Source organism: Quercus robur, chromosome 3 (genome assembly GCF_932294415.1).
Source record: "Quercus robur chromosome 3, dhQueRobu3.1, whole genome shotgun sequence".
Taxonomy (NCBI): Eukaryota; Viridiplantae; Streptophyta; class Magnoliopsida; order Fagales; family Fagaceae; genus Quercus; species Quercus robur.
The window spans coordinates 48,773,520-48,788,278 of NC_065536.1; the positions used below are offsets into that span (position 1 = coordinate 48,773,520).

Genomic DNA, 14,759 nt, shown 5'->3' on the forward strand with positions numbered 1-14,759 from the left:
ATTTGCCACACCAAACACAAAAAACACCTCCCATCAGATGTTCTATATGTGCCAAATTTTTACCATTTGTGTCCGTACCGTTGCAAAATTTTGCAACGGTACGGACACAAATGGTAAACTGAAAAATACTATTCTATTCGACTTTTCTCTCTCCTCTCATTTCTTTATTTGATTTTCTCTCTCCCTTCTCAGAATCTCTCTCTCACTCTCTCCCAAGTTCCCAACTCGTGTTCTTCCTCTTCTCACAATCAGACGCGAGCAAGAAAAAGGTGGCACAGAAGAAGGCGACGGCAGTGGTCAATCATCGTCATCCTCCATAACCACTACCTTAGCCAACCATAACCACCACCTTAACAACAAAACCCAAATCCAAAAAAACCCAACTCCACAACAACAAAACCTAAATCCTTCAACAAAACTTAAACCCAAAAAACTTGTAGTAAACCCACCACTCCATCGGAACCCACAACCACCCCTACTACAAATCAAACTCAGCCCACAGATCCATTACTTGAGACCACAACCACAAACCAAAACCATAAACCACCGTAGACCCACGCTCTGTGGAGACCATTGCCGACCATTGCCAACCACCGCGGAGACCATCGCCAACCATCGCCTTCAAGAATGTCGCTACGGCGTTAGGCTCGGTGGAGATGGGTTTTAACAGCGGCCAGTGGTTGGTGGATTTGGTGGTTGAAGGTGGTGCTTGGCGGTGTGAGCTTGAAAGTGGGTTTAGCCGGTGATAGGTTTGGGTTTGGCAAGTGATCTCACCTCGAGGCCGCCGTCGATCTCACCCTCTTCCCTCTCCTTTTTGTCTGCCTTTCACTCTGCCTCTCTCTGTTTGTGGGTTTTTTTTTTTTTTTTTTTTTTTTTTTGCTGCAATTTGGGTTGATTAGATATTGGTGAGTAATTGTGGTGGTTGGTTTGCAGTAGAGGTGTTGTTGCGACAGTGGATATTGGTGGCTGGTGGTTGTGCCGTTGATGTTGTGGTTGTTGTTGATGATAATAGGAATGAGATAATATATTATTTTAATGTGTAGTAAATATTATTTTAATGTATAGAATTGAATGATAAAACATCTGATAAATGAGATGTTGTAAAATGATGTGGTAAAATAATAAAGTAGGCATTTGGTGTGGTAAAATGACATAATTTTTGCAACATCTGCTACGAATACTCTGCTTAAAGGAAATTGCATCTCATACATGTTTGACTTTTTTTAGAAAGTGGTCTATTTCTTGATAAAAAATAATATGGTATGCACGTGTGAGTGAAGTCTTACATTAAATAATAATGACAAAATTAAGTAACTAATATAACATAATTGGCCTAAACTTATAGGGTTAAGTGATGTTTCTATATATTATATTAAATTATTAACTACTCAATTAGAATTTTAGAGCCTATTATCTCTCTCCAATAAGTGGTATAAAAATCCACAAAAATGTGCATTGCACAAGGCTAGCCCATAACGCACACACAGAGATGATCTTGAAAAAGTGTCTAGCATATAAGTATTGTTAATGGTGCTATATTAGAAAGAATGTGTGTGCGAGGTTCACTTGGACATAGATGTGCGAGTTGGTTCCCATGAAATATAAGAGTGTGAATTTGAGACGTAGTTCTCATAGATGACATATGAGATACCCATAAATGACATGTTGGTCAAGGAAAAAGTCTATAAGCAAGGGAAAGCAAATAAGATTTGTTTGAAACCTACAAAGAGGTCTCAAAACTCACAAAGAGACAATGACTTACATGTAAGGGGAAAATTGTTGGGTTGTATGCACTTACGAGTGAATTTCCACATTGAATAATAATGAGAAGAACTAAGTGACTAAATTAGCATAGTTAGATCCAAATTCATAGACTTGAACTTATGGGTTAATTGATGGTGTCCCTGTATGCTATATTAACCTCTCAATTAGAATCTCCTCAAGCTCTTATCTCTCCCCATCAATAATAAAATAGAGAACATACTTATAATTTTTATTTTTGGCCCTTTCTAATTTAAAAAAAGTATTTCCATCATTTACTTAAAAAGGAAAAAGTTTTTTAGTGCTCTCTTTAATTATTATCTCTTTAAAACCATTCACCATCAAACTTATACTTCCTCTATTAACCCTATACTTTGTTTCCCCTATCTACAACATAGCATCTCTCCTTTTCCTAGAATGTAATTAGTTATCATATAGTTGCTTTCACCAAAATAGCTAATAATCTTCGTTCCTCGTACAGTCACGTCGCCCACTACATAATTTTGATTTACCCCACGACGTCTACCATCTAAACTATCATGATATCCTTCTTTAAAACCTCCATCAACGACGATCTAAAACATTTTAGTAACTAAATCATATATATGTGTGTTGTTTGGCAATCGAGATGCAAAAAATAGTTTCTTTGTCATCTTTTAAATTTTTATATGCGTATTGATTTGAAGATAGGCAATGAGATTATTAATTTTTAAAATATTTACGTTCTATGATTAATGAATTCCACAATAAGTGTAAATAGAATTGTTTAAGTAAGAAATTTCATAAATACAATTGTAAATTACAGTTTCGAGATTCTATTTTCGTTTTATAATTAAACATATGAACAGAGATAATAATTCCATTATAAGTACATCATCTATTTTTGGTTATGCAGATTTTCCTATTTTTAATGTAATTTTCATTTAATGTACAATAATATTTTATTTATTCATTATACATTATATAGAATTGATGAGAAATTTATATTATTAATTTTAATTGCATTGAACTTTTTTTTTTTTTTGGTGGAAGTTCAAGATATTAGGTGATTTTATAGTAAATGTGCAATATAGCCCCCTCTTACAAATGACCAACATAGCATTAGCATCCAGTCTCCTAAAAAAATGTTACTTTTAACACGCGTAATACAACTTTTACTACTTTTTAACACACCATTTCATAATTCATCCTACATTTTATCTCTTTTTTTTTCCATTTAATCCATTAAAAATAATATAAATCAGTCAAGAGAGAGGAGAGAGAAATGAGTAAAAAAACTAGTCGTAGTTGCTACTCAAGTAAGTCCTAAAGAAATTTTTCCTTACAAGTAGCACATCGAATGGAGGCCACTTTTTGGTATTTGGTGTGCTTTAGCACATTGGATGCTAGTGCTCGATCCAAACCTACTCTTGATCTTGATCTGTGTGAGGTCATTGCTAGTTATAGAATTCCATCACAATAAAGCATTAGTCATTTTAGCTTCCATTCATCCATACACTCCAGTGGATCCAGAAATTATGGTAGTCGTTAAAACGCATGAATGGAGGTGTAATGTTTATTGAAAGTTATGGTAGTCAGTTGTTTTTTGAAACGTTTATTGATAGCTAATTTCGACGCACCATACTTGATCATGTAGGACACTTGTTCATTAAGTTATCGATAGGCTTTAACTCTCTTTTTAAATCTCAAAATTACGGTAATTGATACCCTCACTCTGTCTGCATTTAAACATTAAAGAATAGCCGCTAGCTCATGTTATGTTCTAGCCTTGTTTAGCCCTTCATGATCTATCACACTTGTTTCATCTCTCTCGTACCAATTGCCATTTCATTATAATACTAACATACATCATATTAAGTTAAGTATTTGGATATTTGATACCATGTGTTAGTTTAACTATTATTGGAAGAAAATATGATTTAATGGGCCTGACAAAATAAGTACAAATTTTCCAAATCAGTCACTCTGTGGTTTGAATAGGTTAGTTTAGCACTTAATTTTTTTTTCTTCTTATGATAGGTAGGCTGTAGGGGGTGGGAAAGATGGGGAGTTAAAGCCAATTGCTAATCACTTTAAGCAAATATAACAACATTGTATTTCAAGTATTAACCTACCTTGATTGTAATTTATAAACAAATGGTTGTAATTCTGTTTGCTTGGAATGTGAACCTCTCTTTATACTCATGGTTTTGAAGATTATTAACAATTAATTACACTTGCTTGTGTCTTGTTACCTACCTTACGTGATCAAATAGAACACTTGTCAGTTGTGTTATCATTAGGTGTTAATACTTTTTTTGAATCTTGAAATTACATAACTAAAACCTCCCACTCTTGATAATTTTAAACGTTAAAAAGAAACTGCTACCCTATCCATAACGTATCAACCATGTAATTTTCTTGCATTTTTAGTCCTTCATGATAGATCACAAGTGTCTCATCTTTCTAGTACCAATTGTTATTTCATCACAATACTAACATTTGTCATATTAAATTGAGCATTTGGATATTTGAGTCCATGTATTAGGTCAAACTTCATGAAGATAAAATAGCATTAGATGCATTTTGGATAAGAGTTTGTTCTAGAAAACAATAATTCTCCTGCAGTCCTACTACCTTGCTTGATGATTTTAAACGTTAAAAAGAAACTGCTACCCTATCCATAACGTATCAGCCATGTAATTTTCTTGCATTTTTAGTCCTTCATGATCAATTACAAGTGTCTCATCTTTCTAGTACCAATTGTTATTTCATCACAATACTAACATTTGTCATATTAAATTGAGCATTTGGATATTTGAGTCCATGTATTAGGTCAAACTTCATGAAGATAAAATAGCATTAGATGTATTTTGGATAAGAGTTTGTTCTAGAAAACAATAATTCTCCTGCAGTCCTACTACCTTGCTTGATGATTTTAAACGTTAAAAAGAAACTGCTACCCTATCCATAACGTATCAGCCATGTAATTTTCTTGCATTTTTAGTCCTTCATGATCGATCACAAGTCTCATCTTTCTAGTACCAATTGTTATTTCATCACAATACTAACATTTGTCATATTAAATTGAGCATTTGGATATTTGAGTCCATGTATTAGGTCAAACTTCATGAAGATAAAATAGCATTAGATGCATTTTGGATAAGAGTTTGTTCTAGAAAACAATAATTCTCCTGCAGTCCTACTACCTTGCCGATAGCACTTACATATCGGGTCTTTCTCTTTGAGACCGCTAGATAACAGGGGAAGGAGGTTAGGAGGGGTGAGATTCTAACCCTATATAGATGGATCTACAAAGAATGTAATTAGCACGTAATGGTCACTTAAACCTTATCAGTTAAGTTTCTCACCAAAAAAAAAACCTTAACAGTTAAAAATTGGTTTGGGAAGATGATTTTTTTGCTACCATATCAGATATATAAAAAATAAATAAACAAAAAATTAGAAATTCCTTCAAAAAATGAAACCAACACACACCCGTGGTACACACCCTAATTTGAAGGGTTATTGACGTAATTGTCCAATTTAGTAGTGTGTCACCTACAGTCTGTTAGTCAAAAATAAGAAGGTTGTAAAAGGAAATAAAGCTAGCAACAAAAAATAAATTTGGTATATACGGAAAATTGCAAAATTATAAATAGGAAAGCAAAACAAAGTAGAGTAACAGAACATTGGCTTCAAAACAAAAAAAAAAAAGAGTAACAGAACATCTGTATTCTACCCAAAACAAACAAAACAAAACAAAAGTGTAACTGACCATCTGTGCTCATCCATACATTTGACCTTCAAATGCTTTGGTCGTCGACGACCGCCCAGAATTTGCTACCTGAGTTTGTTAACATGTGCTCCGTTTCCCCACTCTCACCCTCAGCACGTTAAACACACGCTCACGTAACGCACGCCTTAATAGTTAAAAGTACTTAACACCAGTTTTTTGACGCGCCCGAAATTATCGAGTATGTTGTTTTACCCTCGTGGATGAAATTTGAATGTTGAAAAACAAAAAAAAAATAACCGAAGTTAGTTTTCACTTTGGTTTGTTTTTTTTTACTTGGCCTTTTTTTTAAAACCGCAAATAAAATTTTGAGAGAGAGAGAGAGAGAGAAAATTAGAGCCTGAAACACATACACACACCTGTACCGAACAAGCATAAATAAAGAGCGAGACTCACCACTCTTTTTTACATAAAGAGAGAGAACGAAAGAAAGAGTTTGATTGTGCGTTCAAAGCGTGCAGATAAGGGACAAGGATTTTTCAATTTTTTTTCGTAGTACAAAAAATACACAGAGGTAGAGAGACGAAAAACAAACCGACGACGAATGGACGGATCTGGTCAACGCCGTTTGACCGGAGAAACGACAAATAGAAGGGTAGAAGTGTAATTCGAAGTAAACCCACTTCTCTCCCCTTCTATTTAATTGTAATAAACATTTTTTCTTGTTTTCCTTATAAGCATTCGGCCTTGTGTCGTTGTTTTTGTTGTGGTCTCCTTGGATTTGTAAAGCCTTTCTTATAAGTTCTAAGGCTTTCCCTCATTTCTCATTTCCCATCTATATAAAAGCCTGTCTCCCTTTTAGAGAGAGAGAGCGAGAGACGCAAACTAGTTATAAAAAGATAAGATTTTTCATTTAGATAGAGAGAGAGAGAGTTAGAGAGATATGAGAACAAGGAGAGGGCTTTGTTATCCTAGAGTTGTTGAAGATAAGAACATGAGAGTTGTGAAGCGAAGGAGAGATTTCGCCGCCGAACAAGTTAGTTACCGGAAAAGAAGCCGGAATTCTTCTGATATCGCTGGAAAGCGTGACTTGTTCGATTCCTTGCCGGACGATCTCGTCATTTCCATTCTCTGCAAACTCAGCTCCTCCGCCACTTGCCCCTCCGATTTCGCCAACGTTCTCCTCACGTATGTTCCACTTCTTTCCTTCTGAAAAATAAATTCCGACCATTTCACCGGAGTTTCAATCGGAACTGTGGTCTGAATTTCATTTCCTAAATGTGAAAAAACAATAAAGACTATTTTTTTTTTAACGTAGTAAAATACCTGATATTGATGGGTCGTTTTTGAGTTTTGAATCTGATGTAACTGATTGTTGTATGCAACGAACTTTTTCAGGTGCAGGAGGTTAAACGGTTTAGGACTTAATTCCTTAGTGTTATCAAAAACTTCTCAGAAAACATTCGCCATTAGAGCCAAGAACTGGTCCGAGTTAGCTCATCGCTTCTTGAAACTCTGCGCAGATGCCGGAAACGTCGAAGCCTGTTACACTCTCGGCATGGTTAGTCTTTTTTTTTCTTTTTTTTTTTTCACTATATAACATCATATACATACTTCATTGTTTTTCAATTTTTCAAATGCTTTTTTTCAACACACAAGTTTTTTAACATTCTTTTTTTTTTTTTATCTTTTGCAGATTCGATTTTACTGTTTACACAACCGAGGAAGCGGGGCTTCTCTAATGGCCAAAGCGGCAATTAGCTCTCACGCGCAGGCACTGTACTCGCTTGCCGTGATTCAGTTCAACGGTAGCGGAGGCACCAAAAACGACAAGGACTTGAGAGCCGGCGTGGCCTTGTGCGCGCGTGCGGCTTTTCTGGGCCACATCGACGCGCTTCGCGAGCTTGGTCACTGTCTCCAAGACGGTTACGGCGTTCGCCAAAACATAACCGAAGGTCGCCGGTTCCTCGTCCAAGCCAACGCTAGAGAACTCGCGGCGGTGTTTTCCACATCCGCGAATCCCACGCGCCCTCTCTTCACGTGGAACCCACTTCCTCTCCCACACCCACATCCTCATCCACGAACCGTGAACAGCGGCGGCGGCGGCGGTGGTGGTTGCCCCTTGTTAAGCGATTTCGGCTGCAACGTTCCGGCCCCAGAGGCTCACCCGGCGAACCGGTTCATGTCAGAGTGGTTCGCGGCTCGGGCTGGGATTCCCGGACCGGGTTTGAGGCTGTGTTCGCACGCGGGGTGTGGTAGACCGGAAACTAGGAGACACGAGTTTCGTCGGTGCTCAGTTTGTGGAACCGTGAATTACTGCTCACGCGCTTGCCAGGCGCTTGATTGGAAGATGAAGCACAAGGCGGAGTGTACACCTACGGAACGGTGGGTCGACGAGGAAGGTGACGTTGACGGAAACGGTAACGGGAATGGAGATAACGGTGGTGATGGAGGAGGCGAAGACGGAGTTAATGGGAACGATGATGTCATGCCAGACAGTTGAAGTCAAGTATTAACGGTGAAGATGACGGAACGGTTACGCCAGATAATGTGGGTTACTAGGACAAAGTAAAAAAAAAAAAAAAAAAAAAAAAGAGGTTAAAGAGATAAAAAAGAAAAGAAAGAAAATATGGCCATTTTTGGGGGAAAAATTATAAACATAGTTTTTTTTTTTTTTTTATATGGCCAGTATTAGGTGGCAGCACCCGTTTTTTCTTTGTATAGAGTTGTTTTTTCGGAGAAAATCAGAGGGAGCCTTTCTTTTCTTTCCTTTTCCTGTTTTTTACTCCTTTTTTTTTTTTTTTTTTTTTTTTAATGGTACTTTTTTTTTTACTGTAGAGAAGTTCAGGTTGTCATCAGACTTTATTTCGGTAAAGTAAAACTGCAAATTTTCGATAATGTTGTATTCTTTATAATTCACTTTCTTGAGCCATTTTTCTTTAAATTTGGTGGATCTTGGAATTTTGGGTATGGTAATCTTTCATATATTTTGTGTGAGGAGAACTTTTTTGTCCAATAGAATCAAATAAAAACAAATTTAGGTACTGGGATAGGATGTACAACCAAACTGGCAAAATATAAATCAGCATTTATTGCTTGGAAATTGTGGCTTTCCTTTGGGGTAAAGATATGGTTGTTTCTTATCTTAGATGATAGAGAAAGTCAAATTTCTAACATTAAAAAAAAAAAAAAAAAAAAAAAAAAACACAGAATGACACTATCTACTAGATAGAAAATTTAGATTTCAGTGAGTAAAAGCTAAAAACCACTCATTTTTTCAGTACAAAAGAAAGAGAGAGGCTGAAGTGAGAGACAGGTAATATATGGAGAGGAGACATAACGCATCATATCAATAAATTATCACATTATTATGTTTGTTTTCCTTTTAAGCTTTTTTCATGGGCCTTTTGGTAGTCAAAAAGGGTTGGACAGAACAAGTGATTGACCAAGAAGCGTAGTCATAGATATAGAAAATATTAAAGGAAACAGAATAAGAAAATGGTATAGTGGGAGAGGCATGCTTTGTGCAAGTGGATGATATAGTTGCTGGGAAAAAAAATGCTTTATGCTTGCTCACAGGACCAACAGAACATTATTTTTCTCTTTTACATTCTAGCTCTCTTTTTTTAAAGGAAAAAGAGAAAGAAATAGAGATGTATACATAAAAAGGCAAATCTCATAGTGGGAGTTCTGTTTTACCATCATTATTGTGATTCAGTTAGCTTAAGAACTTTGATTCAGAAAGTGGTCCAATCCCAGCACAATGTTCAAAAATTTACTGAGGTGGGATTCATGCAGTGTTTTGAAAAACCATTGGCTGCATGTAACCAATTTCATTATGAGTCTGTTTTTGTTTTTTTGTTCTTAGATTAAAAAATAAAAATGCTATTATATGTTTTGGAAGTTGCTCTTTCATTGTGATTGGCAATTTCATATCTCAGCTAATTCTGACATTTTAAGGGAAGCATAGGTGAGGCCTGAAGTGAATGGTATATCCTAACCAATTTGCTAAGTCGCTTTAAGCAAGTTTTTTAAAACCTTGCGTTTCTAAATATTGACCTACCTTTATTATAAATTTATGAACAAAACGGTTGTAACTTCCTTGCGTGCCTACACGATGATGGTTTCATTTTTTTATGACGCTTTATTTGGTTACTTAAAAAGAGAAATGGGAAAATGAATGAAAAATGGGGATCTTATCATCAACTAGCATAAAAATGGAGATACAAATGTTGTTAGCATTAACATTCTAGCTCCATATAATAAGTGAACAATAAGTTCACATCTCTATAACATTTTATGATTACTCTGTATCACCAAGTGTGTTGAGAAGAGATTAATAAAAGAAACTTTTATGATAACTTAATGCATAATTTAATTGAGCCTAATTGTTAATTTCTTTTATTGTCAACTAAGTAGTCTAGGATTGAAATTCCATCTATCATTGATACATCATACATCAATAGTTGGAGGGATGAAAGGATTTTGAACCATAGATGCATATATGCATTTAAAAGATTAAGAGGTGTCAATTAAGTTACTAGGCATATAATCTATGAGCATGAGATTGAATAGATGAAGTGCTCAAGGTGTACATATATATGCTCAAGGCATACACATTATTATTAAAAGATACGAATGTTATCTAATTCTTGAGGTGCTCACTTAAGCCATATTATCATCCAATAATATTTATATACGGTTAAACTAACACATGAACTCAAATATCCAAATGCTCAACTTAATATGATGTATATTACTATTATAACAAAGTGAAAATTGGCACCAGAGAGATGAGAGACTTGTGATGGATCTTAAAGGGCTAAAAAAGCTAGAAAATCGTGATTGACATGTGATGGATGAGGTACCGGATTCTCTTTAATGTTTAAAATCAATAAAAATGAGGGATGTCAGTTACCATAAATTCAAGATTTAAAAAGAGAGTTAACATCCAATGATAACACAATGCGCACGTGTCTATAAGATCATGTATGGTGTGGCACATTATCTAATTGTTAATAACCATCTATCTCAACCAAAAAAAAAAAAAAAAAAGCAATTATGTGTTTATGAGGGGGGGGGGGGGGGGAGGGGGGGGTGTAAGTTACCATAATTTTGAGATTTAGAAAGATAGAGTTAACACCTAATTATACATAATGAGTAAGTGACCTATAGGATCAGGTATGGTGCATCAAATGACATGAATAAGTACAATTGAATGTCAATAACTGTCTATCTCAACAACAAAATTGAGAATGAGGTGTCAATTACCATAATTTCAAGATTTAAAAAGAAAGTCCATGCCTAATGATACTATGCAAGTGTTTATAGAATCAAATATGGTGCATTACATAACCTGCATAATTACAATTATCTATGAATAATAGTCTATCTCAAAAAAATGATAATAATGAAGAGTGGGAGTGTTAGTTACCGTATGTAGTTTTAAACTAATACATGGACTCAAATATCCAAATGCTCAATTTTTATCATTATTTTGCAAATTTTTAGAATCAACTTAATATAACATATGTTAGTTTTACAATGCAATAACAATTGGCACCAGAGAGATGAGACCTTTGTGATTGATCATGAAGAGCTAAAAAAGCTAAAGAACGACATGGTTGACACATGATGGATGAGGAAGCTGTTTCTCTTTAATGCTTAATAGTATCAAAAGTGAGAGGTGTCAATTACCGTATATACTTTAAACTAATACATGAATGTTAATATCCAAATACTCAACATTTTCTTTTTAGAACAACTTAATTTGGCCTATGATAGTATTGAAATGAAATAACAACTGGCATTAGAGACACGAGACACATATGATCAACCATGAAAGGCTAGAAAAGCTAAAGTATAACATGATTGACACATAATGGATGAGGAAGCAATTTCTCTTGAATGTTTAAAAATATCAATAGTGAGAGATGTCAACTATTGTATATACTTTTAAATTAATACATGAACTCAAATATTCAAATGCTTAACTTAATATGACATATGTTATTATTATGATGAAACAACAATCGGCACCGAAGTGATGAGACACTTGTGATCGATCATGAAGCACTAAAAAAGTTAGAAAAAAACATAGTTGACACATGATGGATGAGGTAACTTACTCCCTTTAATGCTTTAAAAGAATCAAGAGTGGAAGGTATCAGTTACTGTAATTTCGAGATTTCAAAAAGAGTTAACGCCTAATGGTAACACAATTGACAAGTATCCTATATAATCAAGTATGGTAGGTAATATGACACGAATAAGTGAAATTAGCTATCAATAATCGTTAAAGCCACAAGTATAAATAGAGGCTTATATTCCACGCAAACTTAGTTACAACCATTTGTTTATAAATCATAATTAAGGTAGATCAATACTAGAAACACAATGTTTTTAAATTTGCTTAAAGCAACTAACAATTGGAACTCCCCAACCCTCCCTCCCCTACTACATGCTTATGAATAATATATATATATATATATATGCAAATGCTAAACTTACCTATTCAAACCACCAAATTATTAGTTTGGTCAATTTAAACATATTTTGTCAAACCTATTAAACCATATTATTTTCAATAATATTTAAATACTTCTAAACTAACACATGGACTCACTTGATATGATGTATATTACTATTATGATAAAGTGACAATTGGCACCAAAGAGATGAGAGACGTGTGATAAATCTTGAAAGGCTAAGAGAGCTAGAAAACAACATGATTGACATGTGATGGATAAAGTAGTAGTTTCTCTTTATTGTTTAAAATCAATAAAAGTGAGGGATGTTAATTACATTAATTTCGAGATTTAAAAAGAGAGTTAATATCTAATGATAACGTAATTGACAAGTGTCTATAAGATCGAGTATGGTATGGTGACCTGAATAAGTACAATAAACTGTTAATAATCACCTATCTCAAAAACAAAGAAGAAGAAGCAATTAAGAGTGCCGCAGGGCGGGGGGGCGGGGCAAGGTGTCAGTTACCATAATTTTGAGATTTAAAAGAGAGAGTTAACACATAATGAGAGAACATAATGGGTAAGAGACCTATTGAATCAAGTATGGTGCATCACATGACATTAATAAGTACAATTAACTGTCAATAACTGCCTAACATTAAGAGTTGGGGTGTCAGGTACCATAATTTTAATATTTAAGAAGAAAGCTCACAAAAAATGGTAACAAATAAGTGTTTATAGGATCAAGTATGGTGCGTTACATAACTTAAATAATTACAATTATTTTTTAATAACTGTCTATCTCAAAATAAATAAATAAGAGTGAGGATGTTAGCTATTGTACGTAGTTTTAAACTAATACATGACTCAAATATCCAAATGCTTAATTTTTTTTTTTAGAATCAACTTAATATGATGTATGTTAGTATTATGATGCAATAGCAATTGGCACCAGAGAGGAAGCAATTTCTCTTTAATGTTTTGCAGTATCAAAAGTGAGAGGTGTCAGTTACCATATATACTTTTTAACTAATAGATGGACTCAAATATTCAAATTCTCAACTTAATATGACATATAATATTATTATTACGATGGAACAACAATTGACACCAAAGTGATAAGACATTGTGAACGATCATGAAGCGCTAGTAAAGTTAGAAAATAATATGGTTGACACATGATGGATGGGGTAGCTTACTCTCTTTAATGCTTTAAAAGAATTCAGAATGAGAGGTGTCAGTTACCGTAATTTCAAAAAGAGTTAACACCTAATGATAACACAATAGACAAGTGTCCTATATGATCAAGTATGGTAGGTAATATAACATGAATAAGTGCAATTAACTATCAATATCCGTTAAAACCTCGAGTATAAATAGAGGATCATATTCCCAACAATTTTTTTTTTTTTGAGAAGATATTCCAAGTGAATTAACTTAGTTTCCATCATTTGTTTATAAATTATAATTAAAATAGGTCAATACTAGAAACATAATGTTTTTAAATTTGCTTAAAGCAACTAATAATTGGCATTAATGCCTAATGAGTTAACGCTTAATAATAACACAATAGACAAGTGTCCTATATGATCAAGTATTATAGGTAATATGACATGAATAAGTGTAATTAACTATCAATATCAATTAAAATCACAAGTATAAATAGAGGATCATATTCCCAACAATTTTTTTTTTTTTTTGAGAAGATATTCCAAGTGAACTTATTAGTTTCCACCATTTGTTTATAAATTATAATTAAGGTAGGTCAATACTAGAAACTTAAAGGTTTTAAATTTGCTTAAAGCAACTAATAATTGGCGTTAACTTCCCACCCCCTCCCTCCATATTACATGCCTATCAACAATCAACAATATATATATAGACACACACACGCTAACTTATTCAAACCACCAAATTATTGGTTTGGTCAATTTCAACTTATTTTGCCATGCCCATTAAGACATTACTTTCAAATAATATTTAGATACTTCTAAACAAACAAATGAACTCAAACATCCAAATGCTCAACTTAATATGACGTATGTTAATCTTGTAATGAAATAACAATTGACATCTGAGAGATGAGACACGTGTGATAAATCATGAAGGGCTAAAAAAGCTAGAAAATAACATGACTACCATGTGATGGATGAGGCAGTCATTTCTCTTTAATGTCTAAAATCATTAAAAGTGGGTGATATTAGTCACCATAATTTTGAGGTTCAAAATGATAACATAATAGGCAAGTTTCCTATAGGATCAAGTATGGTGCATCCCATTACATGAATAAGTACTTCTTCTTTTTTTGTTGAGAAAACAACTTGTGAAGTTTTGGATTAAGAAATACCGGCTAAATTAGCTTAAAATATAGAAAAAGAATGTGGAGGAATAGACTCCATCAACACAACATAGTTTGAAACATGTATAGCTTGCCTAGCTAAACTATGGGCAACCTTATTACTTGTCTCCCCTCGGTTTATTGATAGAGAATGTTAAGTCTTTTACTAGATATGAATAAGTACTACTAATTGTCAATAACCGTCTATCTAAAATAAATTTAAATTAAAAATAAATAATAAAAAAAACCAGTAAGAATGGGGGTGTCAATTACCATAATTTTAAGATTTAAAAATAGAATTAATGCCTAATGATAATATAACGGATAAGTATTCTATAGGATTAAGTATGGTGTATCACATGACATGAAAAGTACAATTAACTATCAATAACCGTATTATCTCAACAAAAACAAAAAAGTCAAAATTATCAAAGCCTTAAGTATAAAACAATCCAAGCAAACTTGGTTATTTCTA

At 33.9% G+C, this 14,759-nt stretch overlaps 1 protein-coding gene across 1 annotated transcript; it reads left to right on the forward strand.

The window, feature by feature from the left end:
- The first annotated feature begins 6,123 nt into the window (after window positions 1-6,123).
- Window positions 6,124-8,070, forward strand: LOC126718161 (F-box protein At1g67340). The gene is made up of 3 exons (XM_050420246.1): window positions 6,124-6,664; window positions 6,875-7,037; window positions 7,173-8,070. The coding sequence occupies exons 1-3, from the start codon at window positions 6,420-6,422 to the stop codon at window positions 7,977-7,979; spliced, it is 1,215 nt and encodes a 404-aa protein (XP_050276203.1). The 5' UTR covers window positions 6,124-6,419; the 3' UTR covers window positions 7,980-8,070.
- The last annotated feature ends 6,689 nt before the right edge of the window (window positions 8,071-14,759 follow it).